Source organism: Haemaphysalis longicornis, unplaced genomic scaffold (assembly GCF_048455015.1).
Source record: "Haemaphysalis longicornis isolate Haplotype H1 unplaced genomic scaffold, Haemaphysalis longicornis Haplotype H1 scaffold_3, whole genome shotgun sequence".
Classification (NCBI taxonomy): domain Eukaryota; kingdom Metazoa; phylum Arthropoda; class Arachnida; order Ixodida; family Ixodidae; genus Haemaphysalis; species Haemaphysalis longicornis.
Window position 1 is genome coordinate 3,549,062 of NW_027526335.1, and position 21,772 is coordinate 3,570,833.

General features: G+C 46.3%; 1 protein-coding gene across 3 annotated transcripts in view; it reads right to left on the reverse strand.

Annotated features, from left to right (window-relative positions):
• Positions 1-21,772, reverse strand: part of LOC144173874 (gamma-aminobutyric acid receptor subunit alpha-6-like) — an 86,674-nt gene that overhangs the window by 35,920 nt on the left and 28,982 nt on the right. For all 3 annotated transcript variants that reach the window (XM_077702168.1, XM_077702167.1, XM_077702169.1), the window contains exon 2: positions 16,544-16,656. In XM_077702168.1, the coding sequence (XP_077558294.1) occupies positions 16,544-16,656 (113 nt within the window). The remainder of the gene's footprint in view (positions 1-16,543; positions 16,657-21,772) is intronic.

A 21,772-nucleotide genomic window follows, 5' to 3' on the forward strand; every position in this document is an offset into this window, starting at 1 on the left:
TTTAAACAGCGCGCATGCGAAACTGCGCCTGCTGCAAATTGCCGCACATTTCGCGGCGCCGTAAGCCGGGGCAATAGTTTGCCCTATTTTGCTTGTATTTTGCAACAAAAACAGCCGCCATTTTCAAGCTGTTACGTAGCATTACGTCACTTTTACGCAGCCTGAAGTTGCCAATGCATGACGTAATCGTTCCCGCCAAGTGTTTAAATTACGTCACGCCTTCTCAGCCAATCACAGCGGGGGTGTGTATTACAAGCAGTATTGTTGTTAAATAGCAAAGACAGGCTTACGTTGTCATGTCCGCTGTATTTAGAGTGGTTTTTCATTGCCGGCCAAGAATCATGCACCTTTAGTAACGAGAAATAAGGGAAACTTTAGAACTGGTGTCCGTAAACGACATGAAACGTCAAAATGACGACAGCACACACAACCGCTTTGTCAACCGGAAGCACGTGACCAAAATTGAAAGCCAATCAGAAAAGACTTCCGGAAAATTGCCTGAATTGCCGGCAATTTGTGCAGTCGAGAATAGGGCCCTTAATGTTGAATTGATGGATTGTCACACAAAATTTTCAGATGGGCTAGGAGGGCGTTTCCGTCAGTGCATCTACTGCGGCATCCTCTGCGCAACGGTGGTGCGCAGAGTGGTGGTGACGGCGTTTTTTTAATTGCCAGAAAAAGAAGCAGCTCTCCCATCCACCCTCGATTTCGAACGACGAGAGGCATCTGCGCGCGCATCGTCTTTATTTTATCACTACAGTACCTCCTATTTTATTCCACTCAACTGTGCAGTGTTAGCAATTTCGAGAATATAAACGTTTAGCCCAACAAGTTGCAAATGAGAGAGTTCATGACGCAAGACTTCGTTGCGAACTTTGCGTGTGCTTTTTTTCCCTTGCGCAATGAGATAAGAAATGTTGAACAGATGGTTGCACTATTGCGATGAGGCCATATAGTGTCACTAGATAGAGTTGACACTAGGGCGATAAGGACAAGTACCTAACTTAATTTAGGCCAATCATTTTTTGGTTGCTGAAAGAAGAGCTCAATTTGCTATGTGCAGGCTTCAGTTACGTAATTGGTTGCGGGGGTTACCTGAAACAAACACGCATTCAGGAAATTTGACGAGCCATATAACCTCGTGTTTTATAAAATGCTTCATTGATGAGCTTAATGAAAATTTCTCTCCCGAAGCGTATGCTTTCAGACTACCCCGGTACTCTTCGAGTGAACAGACCGAAAACACGCTTGGTCTCCAGATTTTCTTAATTGTCTACGTCCTTTACACCGAGGGTTTATGCGCTATCTCCATCGACGATATCAATACACGGCGGTGCATCCGAAATAGTCGTGCATCAACGAATTCCCACAGAAAACCTCACAGGGTTCCCATGCATCGCAAAGGAACCTAACTGGCAGCACGCTGGTGTAGACAATCAGCGGAGAGAACAGACGTCTGAGAATGCCGCAGGACTGCACGCGCGACAAATTTAGATTCGTCCCCTGGCTCTTTGACACGGCGGTTTAGCCGCTTTGTGGGCCAAGGCGGGCCCTAAAGAAAGGAACCAGCTATCGCGGAGCTACTTGTTGAGCCATGCGACAGGGACCCTGGCTGTAAAGATTACACCCTATTCTCAGTTGGAGTGTGAGCGATCGGAGTCAGGTCGACTGAGGCCGCCACGGCTCATTCGGATTAAATGGCACCTGCAAGCGGAGCCACAGCCAGCTTCCGTCGGAACCTTCGCGCAAAATTGCATGTAAAATTTAGTAAAATTACACTTTACTGTTAGCTCCTATTCTGATTAGCTTACTGACCCGATTTGCAACTCTCTCGCGTTCAGACTGATGGGTACTGCTAGCTATGTGAGTAACACTTTTGGAGAGTTAAATACACCGCTTAATAATGGCGTTGGGTTAAAGTCCAGAATGTAGAGATTACGCTCTGAGTTTGTTCGGCCAATTTACGCAAACTTTTAACAAATAATTGCGAGTGAAAGTGTAATTTTTTAGACAATTCTCCTTCTAGCCGATTTCATGACGTCAGCTATGATGACACTGGCAAGTGGCCTTCACATAGATCTAAGCGCCTAATTAAAAAAAAAACCTGTCGACTTAACTTTGACCATCTGTATATTTCATTTATACATATAGGTGTACTGGCGTTATCCGTGTCGCAAGCGAATGCCGCCGAGGCCACTTTTGCAGTGGCTCGGCGGCAGGACATTGTTCAGGACATTATTAACGAGTCCTTAATGAGGCTCAAAGCGAACCAGTAGACGGCGCTAGGTGCCTTTAGTTTTGAATTGTTTGGGAAACAGGAAACGGAATGAAGCATTTCGGGCTCTTCGCCATTTGCAGCTCAGCTGTAGAATTTTAGGCAAGCAGCATTGTACCGAGTCGTAAATCACAGTAACGTCAGTGAGGTGTTCGCGACGAGGCCGCAAATGGTGGGTGGAGTTTTCACTTCTTCAAATATTTGCTCGCAAACCAGGACTCAAGACGTTTCCTAAATCGCCCCATAAAGAGCTATATGTACGATGCGCAAAAAAACAAACAAATCACGTCCTTAGGCAAGCAATTATGCCACAGGACAGCATAGCAGAAAGCACTGATTGAGTTCACACGAAGCATTTGTAACGTCCTGATGTTCATTTTGTGATGTCTGATCAGATTCTGCAAGTGAGATGTGCTTTTAGTCCGAACCTGTTATTGGTGGCATGAATTCGCTCACTTTACGGGAATGCATTGCCTGAAGCTAAAACTGTGGTAGAGGGTTTGCTGTGAGGGACTTTGCGTTCGATGAAAGCCTTTTCGGCTGAAATCTGACATGAAGACGAGAGGTCACCTGTACCTAGATACCTCATTGCACATGCTGGAGGCATTACGTATATCTGCATAACTTTGCAATCACAAGAAAATATGACCATCTCGTTCTTGCATGGGTGAGGCTAGCATTGTGTGGCGTTTCAAAGTGGAGAGCGTCCATGCATATAAATAAAGGTTCTTCTCAGAAATATATCTTGTCGAAGTTGGCGCCCGTGGTGTCTTCGCTTGCTTTGGCGTTTTTCTTGTGTTAAGTGCTTTTAATCCCATTTAGCATCGCCACAAATTTTAGGCGACATTCTCTTAATAAGGAACTCGGTTTTGAGTTGCCGTCAGTGTCTCTACATGTATACACACTTTCGCTGTTTGTAAACAAACATGAATGCGCCGAACGATTCGCCCCAGAATACTTCCGGTACGGCACTTCCGGTAATGGTTTCTAATGGTCGCGGCCGTCGCGGCGGTGTTTGCCTGGTGTGTTTGAGTCTGTTGCCGCATTATTAGATGCGACGCTGAGAGGAGAATCTCTTGCCGGCGGCCCTGTCCTTCCTGCGTCGTCGTTGTCCGCGCCCGCACAGCTGCGTCTCTCCTCCGCTCTCCTCCGCTCGCCCCCTCTTCTTTCGCCGTGATAGCGCGCCCTCTCCCCAACATCTGTGGCGCGCGCAGTGCGACGCGCTCTCTCACTCCGCCGGTGGGCGGCGCTGCGCGCGGCGCAAGCGCGCTGTGCGCATGTGCAGCGCCCTCTCTCTCCGCGGTCTCCTCTCCTTCGGGCGCGCTGCGCATATAAGCGGAGTGCCGCCCCGCCGGTCTCTCAGTCGACAGTCGTCCGCGCTACGCTTGCTCTCTCTCTCTCTCTCTCTCTCTCTCTCTCTCTCTCTCTCTCTCTCTCTCTCTCTCTCTCTCTCTCTCTCGCATTACCCGACGATTGATCACGAAATTCGAGTAATCGACTGAACGGAAACGCACAATGGAACCCCCTTCCGCGTCGCATCACACCAGGGTTCCCACGAAGGGAGGTGGGCGTAATTTTTCTGGCGCATTCCTTAAGATGTGTTTAGAGCGATGGCTAGCGACTACATGACTACTACTGTGACAACACTATTAACGAAGTCGTAATAATGGACACCACTTTTTCACATAAGAAAAGGTGTGTACGGTACGCCATTTCACATAAACGGAACCTGCGCTTTATCACGCGTATTTCAAGCTGCCTAAAACGGGCTAGTTGACACACTCAAACGTTTGGCACACAACATCACGATAAATCGCTTTTTACTGCGCCTGTGTCACAATGGGCAGTTTTGATAGAGATCGGCGACGATCGGAGTCGGTCGCGATCTAAGGTGTTCAGTGTGACTGATATAACAAAACGTACTCATCATGTGATGACGTCAGGTGCGGCTGAGTTACGAGGACAACTATGGTTTACTGACGAGTGCACTATTCATGAATCTAACTTTCAAGTTAACCCGCCTACATGTAGTCCGCGCTCACACCGAAAGGTAAATTAGCTGGAGTGCGACGATTTCCATTAGCGGCAACCCGACAAAATACGAGTCAGTTGCTCGCACCGATGAAAACCCACTCGCAAGCGTCGCTCTCACAAAAAGCAAATGTAACGGCGCTACTGTAATTAGCAACAAAACGTGGGCAACGCGACGTACGCTGTGCGGCGATTCACGCGGAGCGCGGCTACTTTGGTGTCCCGAGTGTTGCTTCGAACAGTACACATCACTAATCATGAAGCCTCTAACTACAAGAAACACCTTTACAATGTAATTTCGGCGTTAGCCAGCTTTGCTATCCAACTAAAGCGCCACCGCGGTTACTGTTTTGGGTGGAACACGACGGCGTCCGACGTGTTCCTTGTAATTGGAAACCTTAGGCTAACGTCTGAGCATCGCCTCTGTGTAATTGAAGCACACGTTGGGCTTTACTTGCCTTTGATGAAGTGGGCAGAACAAATCTGCGCGCTATTTGTGGGAGTCCAGCTTTCCCGCTTGATCGCTGCAAGCCAGGCGCTCCTTGTGCCTTCATCTCTCGGGAAACAGAACGTTCTGACTTCCGATAGCAAATTTGTTCCGGAACGTAGACTGCATCCCGGCACAACACAGTAGTGTCCGAGTCGCGAGCGCTTAATCGGAATAATTTTATCCGCCGAAAACAGCGAAACACAAGCAGCTGCCGCCACCAACACAGGCTGAAACCACGGTAAAAGGGACCATAGTAAAACAATGTAAACAGGAAGCTTTCTAGGGCACGTTTCCGGTGAACGCACAATGTTGCCAGAGAACGGCGAGCGCTGGCGAAACCGTGTATGTAGAGCTGTCGTCTGTGTATCTACATGTCGGTAAAGGCGAGGCACAAAAGGAGCCATGTATAAATCTGCCAGTGCGCGTCGAAGACATAAAATTTGATAAAAAAATTAGTGCCCTTCCACTCTGTGAAGAAGTATGACCTGCAAAGCTTGACGCATTCCACGGAGTGCACGAAACAAAACACCAAATAAACACATCTGTTGGCAAGTTGGTGCATTATGATTGAAAAAAAAATAGAGCGCGACTTAGACAACGACAGTAAAGAAGGACGACGGGACAAGCGCTCACTTGCAACTAACATTTATTGAGGCATCGTCTCGTATTTATACATGTATCATCAGAAGCATGCGCACTTTGGTACACTCCATGGAACGCATGAAACAGAGGACATGATCAAAGTGACGTTTCCAAAAACTCAAACTCGCTGTCACGCAAAAGCACAGAAGTATCGCTGACGCACTAAAGAAGGACGACGCTCCCGTCGTCCTTCTTTACTGTCGTTGTCTAAGTCGCGCTCTATTTTCTTTCGGAACAAAACACGTTTATCGTAATTTACGATGGAGCGTATTTCCTAGCAAATTAGCTGAATAAACCTAAGCTTTGTTCTTGCGGATAAACAAGGAACTGCCTGTGTTCGTCCGGCATCGTAAGCATCTTACTGTTTGTGTAAGGCCGGGTTCAGACTGTTGCCGCAACTGTCGAAATACCTTTTAAAGAATGACGTCATTTCACGTCTCAGCCAACCGAACTGCGTGACATGACAATTTTGTACGTCCATAGATCACGATACGGGTTTTTCGTCGGTAATCTGAACATAGCCTAACACACAAACCCAATCCGCTGCGCGTGCACGCCTCCCCTCGTCCCTCCAACTATTCTCCACTACAAATCTGCGCAAGCATAAACGGGCAACAGGTCATGTGCGCGTGCTTTAGAAGTGACAGACGACGTCGAAAATATCCCCTGAAAGCCCTCTGAAGAAGTGATGTTAGAGAGTTTTAGAATAACGTACGCAGCCGTACGCAAACAGTTAGCGAACGCTATTTTTTGCGGCGTTCACACTGCGCATGCGCCGTACGTTAAGCCGCTTCTGCGTTTAGCGGACGGAAGATTAGCGGGCGCTATTTCAGCAAAATAGCGTGCGTATGTGAGGCCGCTTGCGTTTTCAATTAGGCGGCAAGTAGTGCGACAAGCATCCATGGTTCCGCTCTTCAGTGGACAGTAATCTGGTTCCTGTGGACCAAGTTCTTTGCTCCTATGTTTTTATATACGTCGAGTGGTTAGCACGTCGCCCTCTCGCAGCTCTGTATCGTCGTAACATCGCTGACTGTCCGAACGAAGCTTGCAGCCAAGCCAGCGACCAAAACTATGTGTGTGTGTGTGTGTGTGTGTGCGTGTGTGTGTGTTGTGGATGCGTTCGCTTCGCGATGAAATGCGATATTGTGCTTCTGCGGGTGGATTGTGCGTCCCACGCTCTGGATTATCTTTCACGAGCGACGTACGACTGAAGCTCGCATCGGGTATGTGCAGTGTGCGTAGCTAAAAGCCTTCTAGGCTTGCGCGACAGAGTTAAGTGACTTGCTGTTCGTCCCCGCAAACCGCGCGCGAGGTGAGTGCCGAATTTACGACGAGCAGGAGGAGCAACCGATCACCTGCCAATCGCGGTCACGGAGTAAGATAAAGACCGCGGTTCAGACTTGCAACGCATGTTGTGACGTTGTGTTCGTTCGAAACGCATCTGTGGATTGTTTTGAAGTTGAATAAAATGTATGCGTCAAACCCGGGCATTCGGTTCAGGGTGTTCTCTGCGATCGCACGAAAGAAGTGCCATGGTGCTTCAACGCTTTCTTTATGGAACGTACTCAGGTAAGAGAATATTTATATCACGTTATGGCCGTGTTGCATTCAATACTAACAAGAAAGCGTTTGTTTACACTTGTTGGGATAGTCGTAAAATGTCCAAGCACTCCGGCACTCCACTGGCAGATCAGCCGGCGATTAATTTCGCAAAACATTCGACAGATGGCGCCGTAAGCTTTAGCGTGTTGCTACGCAAAAGTGATGAGACGCTCTACTAAAACTCCTCTCGCGGTGTTTACGTAGCGTGACGCAAAAGTTTAGCGTTTACCGTACACAAAGGCAACAAACGCTGTACTAAAACTCGCTATTGGCTGACGCCGGCGTCCCAAGCGAGCAATTTGCTGTTCATCCGGGAGGAATTTGCCGCTACTCCACTTGCTGAACTTGAGGTGGTAACGGCGGTCGCAACAGCTTTTCGTTATTTTTGCACCCATTCGCGCTTGTGTTCAGGCCAACGCTTCGATTCTTGCCCTTATTCCTCCAAACAAACGGCATGCACCCGTCCCATAACGATTTAAAACCTGGAAGCCCTTAAGCTCTATTCTCGCGTACAAACTGTCCGTTTTTCTTCGCCCTCGTATGCATCTTACTGTGTGTGTAAGATGTCTGTGTAACACGTCATTGACACCCACACCCGAACCACTCGATTGAGGAGGACAGCGGACTAACCACATTGAGCACGTAATTTAGACATCTATATACCAGCACAACCGGCATTTCATCGGTAGTGGCATGAAGATTAGCTGTGCGTGCAGGCCCCCATTTTTGTACCCGCAAACCGTGCACGCATAAACCAGCAACAGGTGATGGCGCATACTTAGGCGTGAAAGACACCGGCGAAAATGTCGCTCGGGAGGCCTTCCAAGCTGAAAAAAATATGGGCTCAAGCCGGCGTTCCAACTGGAGAAGTTTCTTTTCTACATGAAGGGATTCACAGCTACTTGGCGAAGTGATTTTGAGCGGAAACGGCGGCGGTGGGTTTCGGTCGTTTTAGGGGCAGCCCTTTGGCAGCCGTTACCTGGGCTTCGCGGGAGCGGCGTCTGTTTATGGCCACGTAACCGAGTGAGCGAACACCTCAGCGACGAAAGAAAGAAAACGGAGAGGAGCGTCTAGCGAAGGGTGAAGTGGAGTACAACACGTGCAGCTACGGTGTCATCTCTCTCACTGTCTTTCCCTCACACATGTTTCATGTGTCGCCACCTAGGAGCGCCCTCCCCCTGACACTCCCCCTGACAATCCAAACCACGTGACGTTTGCGCGGGAGGTTCAAACACGATATGCAACATTCTCGCTGCTCCATTGTGCGGGGCTAATCTGAACCACGTGACATTTGTGCGGGAGGTTCAAACACGATTCGCAACATGCTGGCCGCGGCGGCGCACTGCGAAGTAGCAGCAGAGTAGCGCACGCCGCCGTACGTTCGCTTATCACGCCAACACTTCCTGAGACGCAGCAGAAATGCGTCGTGATCGAGAAGTCTGCAGCTCGCGCTGCGCATAAATTTCGTATTAGGGAGTGTAGTAATCGTCAGTGCATTTTTATGCCTATCCGTGCTTCTGTTTATTTTTGGCGATCATCTGATAACCGTATACCGCGGTTAGCTGCCGTCTGCGAACTTGCCAAAGTGGCATCGGTGTAGGCGAGGGCGAAAATAGTTGTGAAAGAGGTGTCAGCGGTGGTGAGGAGGATCTCCGGAGCGGCGCCGAGTGAATCGATGACACGGGAATGAAAAATGGGGGGGGGGGGGTTAGACATATACTGCTTTGCAGTAAAACGGAGCACAGTCTAATGAAAACGCGACTTCCACAGAGAAACAGGAACTCGTGACTCAACTTTCCGAGCGATATCTTTCTCGAAGGCGGAATACGAGAAGCGATAGACGCTCTTTTCCCAGCGGCGCGATGCCGCGAAAGGAAGGTCGAGCGGTGCACGCTCCGTGCACCTTTGGCGCAAATCGGGCAGGGCCTTCGCTCACCGTCCGCCTGCAGTGAGTGCAGGCGAAGGCCGCGGGTGCCGGCCGTGCGGCGCGGCCAGTGCTGCGTGGCCGCGCTCGGTGCTCGAAACGCAGTCGGCGGCGGCGCGCCGGATTCAGAGCGTGACTTGGAGGCCGTGGCGACAGTGGTCACGTTCTAGCGGGTCACGCTCCGCTTGGCTCCGAAAAACAACGCCGCCAAAGTCGCCGCCACTGCCGCGATTCCTCTTGTGTTGTAGCGCGATGTCGCTGTTGCCAGCGAACGCATGTGCGATGACCGCCAAACTGCCTTTCTTTTGGCGCGACAACGAGCGAAACCCACGACGAGGGCCATTGAGGGCGGAGAGGGAGGGAACTGTCCGCGTCGGTGTCTCCTAACCCTTGCGAACACGGTTGGTTAGAGCAGCACCGCGGGGAATTTAGGCGGCCGCGTTTGTTGGCAATGGTCGTTATGGAGCTAGCTTTTCGTTGATACGCGCAGTGTTTGCGGTGGTTGAAAGCATGAAAGGACCGATTCGTTGGCCACGGCTGGGCGAATTTAAAGTCTGAACTGCTAAGTTGACGTGGACTAACCAGTTTCTAAGGTTCTTTCCCTGCTGGTGGCCTTCTTTAGTGAAGAGGTGCCTTGAATTGTCGATGTGAGCTCTCTGTGCAGTGATGTCATATAAGCGAGGCTACATCTGAAAAGTTCTTCCGCCTTCGTGTGGCGTGGAAGTGCCGAAATCACACGAATGGCTTGCAGGTATAGGTGACCCTGAGGTATAGGTGGAAACGTATGCGCCAGTTGCGTGCTCTGGAAGGCAGAACATTCCGCAGACCGGCTCACTTCGAGGTGATAATACCTCCGTCGCAAGATGCGATCGTGAAAGCCGACAGGCCTCTTCCGACAAAAGTAACCACGGAAGCCCACGTACATCAGAGGGCCACCAATGGGCTAGCATCTACCCCGCTGTTCATTTAAGAGCGAACACTCTTTGTGGATGGCGTCCCAAGGGAAGACCGAAGGCTAATTGCAATTGCCGCTACTGACACTCAAGGAACTGCATGCATTGAGCGCTTCACCGCGACCGAGGGGATCTCTACAATCGAGCTGGAATCACAAGCAATCCTCGTTTGAATAAAAACAGGGATGACGTCGACATCTCCCGGGGCATCGAAGACAGTTATACAGGGTGTCCCAGCCATCATGAACCAGGACTATAAGAAAAGAGCAATGAAGTTACTGAAAGAAAACTTAGTGCATATTGTTTCCAGTACATGGGAGTATCGGCCAGTGATTTTTCGTTACGAAGATTTAATTAGGTTAATGTTATAAATTATTTAATTATTAATTATCCGTATCATTAAAGTGTCAACCAAGAACTTGTAGTTTTTAGCGACGTAATAATTGCGTATGCATCTACAGTTAAACCTGGATGCAACGAACCTCTATCTAACGAAATCCTGGATTTAACGAAGCTTTTCGATTCCCCATCGCCAGCTCCATTGAAGCCCATGTGTCTGCTACCTCTATGCAAGGAAGGCGCTGTGACGGTTAACCTTGATGTGATGTGTTCGCTACGCTGACGAGTCATTTTTTTGCACTTTTTATAAAAAATCAGCAGGAGAAATGGACTACGTTTAGCAAATTTCACGCGCACCTGAAACTACCGTGTGTTTCCACGTGTGAGTGCGGTGTCGGTTCGAGACCTATAGGTTTTGAGTTGCTAGGCCTGCCTGTCGGTATATAGTCGCGCGTCTCCACTGCTATTTATGGTGTCGGTTCGTCGGTGATGAGTTCTGCTGCCATACAGCGAAAAGTGTTGCCTTTTCAAGACAAGCTCGCAGCTTCAAATGCCGTCTCCACCAACTCCACCAAATGCCATCTCCAACTACTACTCCAGTTTGATTTAACGCGCGAATGGGGATAAAATAAATTCTGGAAAATTATACAAGAAGTTGTAGGAAATTCTCATGCGCAACGTATTCTCCCTTTAACAATAGACGAACAAACTTCTCAAAGCTTCAATTCATACTTCACTGGTATTGCCCCGTCCCTTATGTCTAGTCATCCTGGCTCTAACTACATTGAGTTAGGCGAGCTGTTAACTACTGTGAATAAATTGTGTAATAACAAAACCCCAGGGCTAGATGGAATCACAGTCCGCCCGATCAAGGATAACATAGACGTACTACGCCCCATCTTGTGCCACATTTTCAATAATTCTCTAGCTACCTCGTCCTACTCTGATCCTCTAAAAATCGCCAAAGTATCACCCTTATTCGAAAACGGTGATCACTCTGACCCTTCGTGTTACCGCCCGATATCAGTTCTTAGTATAATCAACCCCACCTTTGAAACGCTACTTTCTTCTCGAATTAACAAATTAGTGCAAAAATATCAAATACTTTGTCCGCGACAGCATGGTTTCCGTACGGGGTACTCTACTTCAACTGCAGTTCAAACATTGACACGAACTGTCAACTCAGCTTTAACTAGCAATAAACTAGTTTCCATCGTATTTCTTGACCTTCAAAAGGCATTCAATACTCTTCAAGACCACAGCATCCTTCTGAAAAATGCGCTGTTATGGAGACACTTTCACAGGTGCATAATGTGCGATGCTTTTTTTTTAATTTTCAGAACAACTGTACGATCCGCATGATTTGGATCATTCTTCCCGTGGGGAACCCTGGTGAGGACGCGAAGCATCATGGGGGTTCCGTGTGGTTCCATTGTGTTGCCGTTATGTTGAGTGATGTGGTTTTAGTAGCGCCAGAGTGAATTCCGCGTCCGGGTCCACACCGGTGGCAAAGGCACTCAAGTACTGTTGTGTGACGGTGAGCAGGCGGTGGCTCTCGAGGAGCCGAAACTCGTCCATCATGTTTTTGTCGATGTTGTCGTCTCTGTGGTAGAATCGGTAGTCTTCGTCCGCGTTGGTGATGTAAAGGTTGTTGACGTTGGTGCACCGGCTGAGAGCAACGTACACGCCCTCCTCTTCGAAGCTTTGTCTTCTTCTCCTTCTTCAGCGGTTCCCCTACGGGAAGATGACGACGGTGGTTGTACGCGAAGCTATCTCGTGGTGGATTGTTTGGTTGGCCAATCCTTAGGGGTATCCTGCCGCAATCATCATCAGCGGTGACTGGCCAGGCATGCGCAGTGGAGGTGCGGACGGCGGACAACAACTTCAACGACAAGGGAGGGAGGGACACAGCCCCGAGCATGACATGCTCCTCATCTAAAAATTAAATAACTATGAATTTAGAAATACGAGCTTTGAATTCTTCTCCAGTTACTTAACTCATCGTAGTCAGGTTGTTACTCTAGGCAGCATCACTTTTTCGCAAAACCCGATACGTACAGGGGCACCGCAGGGATCTGTCCTGGGCCCTTTGTTCTTTATATTATATGTAAATGACTTACCACTGGCTAACAATTCCGCAGAGCTACTATTGTACGCGGATGATGCAGCATTATTTGTTACGGGGGAAATACGCAAGAAATCTAAACAAGAACGTAGCGAACTGTCAAATATATCACATTGGTTCAAGGCAAATAAACTCGCCGAAAACGCGAAAAAAACAAAGTACATGATAATTCATTCACGACATAAGCCCATAAATCTAGACAGCATTCAAATAAAGATAAATAGTTATGCACTCTAAAGCACCAACTCATTTAAATACCTAGGTGTAGTTATTAACAACCATTTCCACTGGCACGCCAATATAAACTCAGTGTGCTCAAGGTTATCTTCCGGCTGCCATGCATTGTTGCAAGCGAGAAATTATTTCGACCTTGCAATATTACGGATTTTGTACTTTTCACTCGTACACTGCCATTCATCTTACTGCATAGATTCATGGGATTGGACTTACACTACATACCTTGAACCTTTACGAAAATTACAGAAGCGCTCATTACGAATAATAACGCACTCAAGCCATGATCATCCCAGTGCACCCCTGTTTAGCAAACTGCAAATCCAACCAATGGACAGTTTACGTCAACAGAAAACAGCCATTGCTATTGATCATATCATAAGGTATAACCGCCCTGTTCATTCGTCCATTCTGTGCTCCTCATCCCGCCCAACCAGGAATTCTGTTGCGGGTAACTTTAACCTACCAATAACGTGTGTGGAGAACGACGACTACAGTTTATCAGTGCCAAAATCTGAAATAGTTTGCCCCAGGGTATAAAATTAGCTGATAACTTTCCCTTAAAATGAAGAAATATTTCCTCTCCCTCCTTAATGAGTCTCCGTGACCAGCAGTCACTCTCCAAATAGTAGCAAAACCGTTAAACTCTTGACTACAAACATCACTTCGTCCAGCGAAAGTTTACTGCGTAGTTGTTATTAGTCATTGCCTTTCTTTTGTTCGTGCATAAAAATTGCATGTTCCTGTTATCCCACCCAAGTTTGAGTGTGTGAATATATATGTTTGTACAATTCCCTAATCTTATTTTCTGTATTCGCAATGTTCTCGCATCTTGGATTCTGTATCCTTCTACCATGCCTTCTATCTCAATATTAGATCTGATACTAGCTTTTGGCTATGGGTCCAAGCAGGTTTTCTAAACTATCATGTTGGAATTTGAAATAAAATGGAATGAAATGACAAAGAACTGATAAATTACATAATTAACAATGCTAATAGGACCCTTGGGTACCTCCGACGTAACGTTTCTGTAACCCCTTCTGACCTGAAATAATGCTTTACAAAACACTAATCCGTCCCAAATTATAATATCCTTGCGCAGTATGGAACCCTGGACTCTCGATTATCTTACTAACACTTTAGAATCCGCTCAAAACCACAGCGCACCTTTTATATTGGCCAACTGCTCTCGCATGTCAAGCGTCCCCCTTAATCTACCCAATCTTTCTTTGCGCAGAAAAGAAGCTCGATTGAATCTATTTCACAAGATCTACCACTCTAACCCAATTTTGAAAAACGAACTGCTAACTATAGTACATCATATATATCACCACGCACTGATCATCCCTACAAGGTTAAACTTGCGCAATGCCATACAAATCTATTTTTTTATTCCTTCATCGCGAAAACATCAAAACAATGGAACCACCTGCCTACCTCAATCGCCACAATCACCGGTGCGCGCTCATTTCAAACGGCCGCCGAACGCTACTTTCGTTCCCAGTAAACTGTTTTTTTTTCCTTCTCGTATAAACACGAGCATTGTATATTTATCGAACACGTATTCGGTCTTCCTATCTTTTATGCTGATTTCCTTTTGGTAGGTGGGTTTATGTTTCAATTGCTCGTATGTTCGCTTTGTATTTTCTTTTGCTTGTATTTTCAATTGTATTTTGGTCTCCTACGCTGATTATATTTGGTAGGTGGTTTTAATTGCATTGCATTGTTTCGTATGCTCGCTTTGCATTTACCTCTTTGTTTGAGCCTGTATATTGCTATTAGCACTGTATAATTTCTGGAAACACTATTCTTTTGTATATATAAACCGCGTTTCTAGTGCAACGTGATTACTCTCCACGTGTACATTTGTTTTGCAAGCTTGCAACATAACCACTCCCTTCTGTAACGCCCTTCGGAAATTAAAGGTATTGAAATAAATAAATAAATAAATAAATAAATAAATAAATAAATAAATAAATAAATAAATAAATAAATAAATAAATAAATAAATAAATAAATAAATAAATAAATAAATAAATAAATAAATAAATAAATAAATAAATAAATAAATAAATAAATAAATAAAACTCTACTAATGCGTAAGCATGCTTTTCACACGCACAAAAAAGTGAATAGAGCAAAAACAACAAAATACATGAGAGAACGAACAGCAACAGCGCTGTCTATTCATTCTTTCTTGTGTTTTGTCGTTTTCGCTCGGTCCTTTTCTTTTAGCATTCTTTACTGTCGCCCAGCTGTACAGAAAGCCCCATTAAAGTCGGCGTCCCTATTGTGCGCAAATGCACTGCTGGAAAGAAATTCTACCAGGGGCAGCGGAGGCAGTCATTTAAAAGTATGTAGACCAAGCGTATCCTTAAGAAGCGCCATACCCCAAGTTGCGTTGAGGTCAGCTTCGCTCTTATAACTTGCATTACAACCATATTGTGGGGTGTGTCACGGTTTTATTTTGTTTTTCCCTTCTTTTTTACTTATTAAGAAGGCCGAACCATCCACGTCAGTCGACTAAACCAATTATGAATTTATTGAGCAGAGGCAAGGCATCACGACATTTCTGTTGGGTACTCCTTGAGGAATGCTTGCGCAGTAAAACGGTCACAAAAACGCTCAGTACTCGAGCGCAACCTGTCTTCTAAAGCCAGCTAGCGCTTAACTTATTGCCTAGAATGTAAAGCATTGGAACTACGTAACACACAGGCAGTAAAGCTTTTGCGTTTCAGATGATAGGAAGCCACGTTCTCGTAAACAACGATTCGGGGTGAATGAGACCGAGTGGGACCGTCGATGCGAGAGTGACGGGTTAAATGGCACAAAAGAGTGGTAGTTGAGAAGGTACGGCTACTTTGCATCGCTCTCACGCTTCCCAAGCGGCCTCAACTTTCAGGAGCATGGAAAAGCACACTAATATGCTTGAGTGCTCACGAAAATGTAGATGGCAAACTGAACTTCGGAAGGGAAAAATGTAGCGTGAGCAACGGCCAAAGAAGAAACACAGGACTTGCTTGTTCGCCCTACAAGGTCTTGTGCGACGCCTGAGCCATCTATAGCCCATAACCGGAACTGTGACTTGTAGGCGACTGGCACAAAAGCCGCCAGTATGATAAAAGCCCCAGATGACAAATATGGATGCATCAGCGATTGGCAAAAGCTGAGAGTATAGGTTATACAATGCCAGGTAATTTTGAAAAAGAAAAACGGGAACAGGATACTTTTGGGGTAACTACATTTTAAGTTATGCCTGCGTCTTCTGGACACATATCTCGAATACTTCTTCTAAGCAGAAACATGGTTTTCAGAAACTTTACGAAGCGTTTCGTCTGATGTTTTGCTACAACGCAAGAGCAAGCGCGATTGAAAGGCCATAGACAGATGCCTGGCCCAACAACTTTGTTCACCCTGTAGTTGCTGGAAAATGGTGATTTTGAAAACAAATCGGCGCACATCAGTTGCACCCCCCATTAGTCATTACCTTACGTAAAACGGAAAGTCTATAGAACATACAAATACCATGAATGGAGCACCAAGGTTGAGAGTTAAAGCTGGCTGCAGACTTCGAAACCCACAAAACCCTCTTGGAAGGTAGTCCGTGTTCAAGTGAACTCGTATATCGCGAGCTGCACAGATTGAGCCACATAATTTATTGTAAATTAAACTATAAAGAACCGCCTGACCATTCTCACCTCTGTGCATCATGTGCAAAAAACGAGTGGGGAAGGCATATATATATATATATCCGTGCGTTCGAATTTCGCGCCCAAACAAGAGGCACATATCGAGACATTTAAGCCGAAGTTATAGGCAAGGAAAGTCTTACAGCGTTTACAACTTCAGCGTAATTGGGCTATGTTTAACAAGAAGCCTTAGTGGCAGACAATCGAGCTTTTTTAGTCCTTTTGTTCTTGACACCAACCTCCAAATCCTGGTCTAAATTGGCGGTTGTAGTTCTTCTCCGAGAGCAGGTTATCCAGCAGGGTGCTGGTGTTGGCCATGACGCCTCGAGCAGCGCGACTGCCTTCGGCCTGCCTGCAGGAAAAAAGTGCGGCAGTGCTGCGTTACACACATCCGACACCTGCCATCATGCCGAAATACTGAAACTCACACACACAGGGTGTAAAATTACTAAAATGTCTACGGATGCGCGTTAATGGTTACCCTCATTATTTCAACTTGATGTTCCAGCAAGACACATAGAAAGGAACAAGCGTATAGCTGTAGGGTGTAGAGATATGAAATACCGTTCATTATTTTTTCTGTTTAACTTTGTGGTGCAAACTTCCGGACGTGACCATTTCAAAGCACGCTTTCATAGGCGAAGTATATTGTACTGAACTCCAGCTACCTTTAACTATAATGCTTCGAAGTTGTTTTTCTGGCTTTGCTTTACGATTAGGGATGAGTAAAGAACATACAGCTGCAAAAAGGTCCTGAGCAACAATCGTGCCTCCGAAAATATCATCATAGGCCTGGTTGTGTTCACTGCGGGACGAAAGCCTCTCTCAGAAATCTCCAGCCACGCCTATCGAGCGTTAGCTGAATCTATGCTTTCCCCAAAAATTTTCCAAGCTCATTTCTCCATGGAGTGCTCGGCCGACCCCTATTGCTTTTACCCTCTATTAGCAGCCACTCTGTCAAACGGATGGTTTACCTTTTGTCCCTTGTACGCATTACGTGACCCGCCAGTGCCCATTTCCTTCGCTTAAGTTGAACTAAAATGTCCTTCACCTTAGACTGTTCCCTAAATCATGCGGCTGTATATTGGATACTAATATGGGCGTATTGAGTATCAGCATCATTGTCGTCATCATCATCAACAGCCTATCTACGACCACTTCAGGGCAAAGGCTTCTCCCATAGATCCCCAATTATCCCGCTCCTGTGCTAACTGCGACCAATTTATCCCCGCAAACTTCTTGGTCTCACCTGCCCATCTAACTTTCTGCCGCCCTCTGCCGCGCTTGCCTCCTCTATAATCCCCTCTGCTACCCTTAATGACCAACGGTTATCTTGCCTTCGCATTACATGCCTTGCCCACGTCCATTTCTTCTTCTTAATTTCTACTAATATGTCCTTAACACGCGTTTGTTCCCTGGCCCACTCCGCTCTCTTCTTGTCCCTTAATGTTACATCTATCATCTTCCATGCCATTGCGCGCTGAGTCGTACTCAATTTACGTTGAACCCTCTTAGTGAGCCTCCAAGTTTCTGCCCCGTAGGTGAGTACCGGCAAGATGCAGCTGTCATACACTTTCTTCTTAAGGGACAATTGTAGGCTGCCATTCATTATCTGAGAATGCCTGCCGAATGCACTTCACCCCATTCTTATCCTTAGAATTATCTCTGCCTAATGGTTGGGATCCGGGGTCATAACTTGGCCTAAGTAGATATATTCGCTTACCACTTCCACTGCCTCGCCACCTATCTCAAACCGCTGTGCTGTCCCGAGGTTATTGATCATTACATTGGTTTTCTGCATATTAATTTTCAGGTCCATGGTTCTACTCTGTTGGTCCAGTGCGGAAAGCATGCTTTGCAATTCGTCCCCCGAGTTACTTAGCAAGGCAACGTCATCAGCAAATCTGAGGTTACTGAGGTATTCTCCATTAACCTTTACTCCCACCTGTTCCCAATCCAATGTTCTGAATACCTCTTGTAAAAATGCTGTGAATAACATAGGAGAGATTGTGTCTCTTTGCGTGACGATGGTAGCTGTGTATCCATTGTAAATATCCTCTAGTAATCTTACGTAATGGTCGTCTACACCCTGATACCGCGATCCCTTAATTAGTGCTGAGGTTTCGACAGAATCAAATGCTTTCTCATAATCTATGAAGGCTATATATGGGGGTTGAGTATATACTCTTCGCATTTCTCTATCACCTGATTGATCGTGTGAATATGGTGCATTGTTAATAGCTTTTACGGAACCCTGCTTGTTCATTAGGTTGACTGAAATCTAAGGTGTCAGAAATCCTGTTAGCGATTACCTTGGTAAGTACCTTGTAGAGGCCAACAGTAGGCTGGTCGGTTGTAAGTTTTCTAGTCCTTCATGTCACCTTTCTTATGGATTAGAATAATGTTCGCATTTTCCCAAGATTCCGGTACACTCGGGGTCATTAGGCATACCGTACACAGGTTTGCCGGTTTTTCTAGTACGATTCGCCCGCCATCCTTCAAGAGGTCCGCCGTTATCTGATCCTCACCAGGTGTTTGCCACCTTGCTTGTCTTTCAAAGGCTCTTTTACTTCTGTCGTTATTGTTGGGATGTCTATCTCCTCTGAACTACAGCCTCGTAAGTACTAGATGCCGTGGCTCTGTACAGATCTCTATAGAACTCCTCGGCTACTATAATTATATTATCCCTATTTGTGATGGCATCGCCTTGCTTGTCTTTAAATGCATACATCTGATTTTTACCTAATGCCTAGACGCCTCTTCACTGCTTTTAGGGTCCCTCCATTCTTCAGAGCATGCTCAATTTTCTGCGTATTATACTTCCGTATGTAAGCTGTCTTACGGTTATTGATTAACTTCGAAAGCCCCGTGGTTCTATTCTGTCATCTGGGTGGATATTGTCATGCTTTGCCGTTTCATAATTAAATGTTTCGTCTCCTGGGAAAGTTAACCAGCATCCTGCCTAGCAATTGTACCTGCAACTTCAAGTGCACCATACGGGATCATGCGTGTAAGATTGTCGCTGGCTTCCTGCGTCGTAACCTCTGCTTCCTCGGTTAAAGCTTAATATCAGGTTTTCAGAGCGATCTTGAATTATTGAACTTTCTGTCTTACTGTTAGCTCATTTATCAGCTTCTTTCGTACTAGCTTGTTACGGTTCCTCCTGAAATCTAGCCTAATTCGATATCTTATCATAAGGTGGTCACTACACCTCACCCTTCCAAGCGCTTCAACATCGTGCACGACGCCGGGGTTATCGCATATTTATGCTCCTCATTCCATTCGGGCTCCTCCACATCCATCTCCCGTTTACAGAAGAATGTATTCATTATGCACAGGTTATTCCGTCCTGCAAACTCAACTAGTAGGTCCCCCCTGCTACTTCTACAGCCCAGACCATAGTTCCCAACTGCCTTGTCTGCAGCCTGATTCTTGCTTACTTTAGCATTGAAGTCCCCCATAACTACGGTATACTGTGTTTTACTTTAGCCATTGCCGATTCCACATCTTTATAAAAGCGTTCCTTTACCTGGTCATCGTGGCTGGATGTGGGTGCGTAGTCCTGTACCACCTTGAATTTGTACCTCTTATTATGCCTAATTACAAGACCGGCTACCCTTTCGTTGATGCTATAGTATTCGTCTATTGTCCAGCTATGCTTTTATCGAGTAGAAATCCCACTCCAAGTTCTCTTCTGTCCACTAGACCACGGTAACATAGGACGTGTCCATTTTTCAGCACTGTAAAGGCTTCGCCTTTCCTCCTAACCTCGATAATCCCCAGTACATCCCTTTTAAAGCCATCTAATTCCTCGAACAACACCTCTAGACTCGCCTGGCTAGATAAAGTTCTCGTGTTAAACGTTTACAGGTTCAGATTCCAATGGCGGCCTGTCCGTATCCAGGGATTCTTAGCACCCACTGCTGCGTCACAGGTCTGACCTCCACCGTGGGCAGTTGCTTCGCAGCCACTGGAGTTGAGGGCCGAGGGATTGGTGTATTCATGGGAGGTTGTGGCAATTACCACACCAGGGTGGCCAATCCTGCTCTGTTAGTGCGTTACCGGCAATGGTCGCCGGGATCAGGCCGCACGCCAAGCCTCATTTTGCAATTCCATCAACACGCGGATTTTTTTATCCGGTGGTAATTGTGCTGCACCGGGATTCGAATCATGGTCCGTCTGCATGCGAAACGGCTGAAGCGGTATTGAGCATACATGTGGTGTACCCGAGGGTATATATGGTTAATACTGGTAACTAAAGCTCCGAAGTACCACCATTGGTTAATGATTAAACAGTCACTTTATGTTAAAAGTCTTGGAGAAAAGACGCTTTGTGTAAAATTAAGGCAAAATATATGTTTAAAACAGAGAATATCAGTGCCATGTTAATTAAAACTGCGTGTCATATCCCTACGGCCACGTTATTTTATGTAATACACTGGCTTCGGACGTTCGGACGGCTTACTTTCTCCGCATGTTCAGAAATGCGGCGTGTGAAATGTCTATCGAGTAAGGAATCCGCTCATCCCATTAGGCTGCATAGAATTCGTTCGCGCTACTTTTGAAGCTTTAACAACGGCCGACTGGAAATTGTATAGTCGTAGACAGCCACATACTTAGCAATGGCTCTGCTATACAGGGCTTCCTTGCCGTTACAAAAAATGGAGACCATTGATGCAGATGGCACCGATAAGTGATGTTTCTAGACCCCTACCAAGTTCCTCTCGTTGAGTATTGCGAACAGGCAAAGTTATCTTCATTTCTTTTTCTACTCCATTCTCGAAAGGAAGTTACTGACCGATGCTAGCTTTTTCTTATATAATTACTTTATGCAAAAGCAACAACCAAAGCAAAGAAGTAAGTATAGAAAACAGCAGCTTGCTGCGTAATTCAACCAGAGTGACCTCCACCTTTGGCAGCCTATTGGAACCTTCTCGACACGGTGGGGTGGCCCGTCGCGTTGAGCGTTGCGGTGGCCTCTGGAGCCCGTCACTTGCCTCGCAGGCTCGTCTCTCACGGGCTATTCATTTGGAGAGTGTTGCGTTGCCATAAAATGTTATGTCTCGAATTTTATTCAGCCTGCGCTGACTGATACTTCCTAGAGGAATGTGACAAGTCACTTTATGTTAAAAGTCTTGGAGAAATGATGACACTAGAGTGATTATACGCCAGCAGGCAGGCATGGCTTGTGAGTCATGCTCTTGCTGGCCCGCTCGCAAAAACTATGAACTCTTATGATTTTTTAAAGTAAGAAAAAAAGCAGTGCACAGGTGAACTATTAGGGTGTACATAATTCGCGCCAAATTGAAAATTGCCTACACTTTCAAAGGGAACCGAAGAACACCGAATACGACGGTGAGTGATGCCCCGCTAATCGCACTATTTGTCAATCTGCTCGTGAACTTCGTGATTGGCAAATGACGCGTGATTGCTCTCCTCCTCTTTTTAGAAGAGCGACCATTATTTTA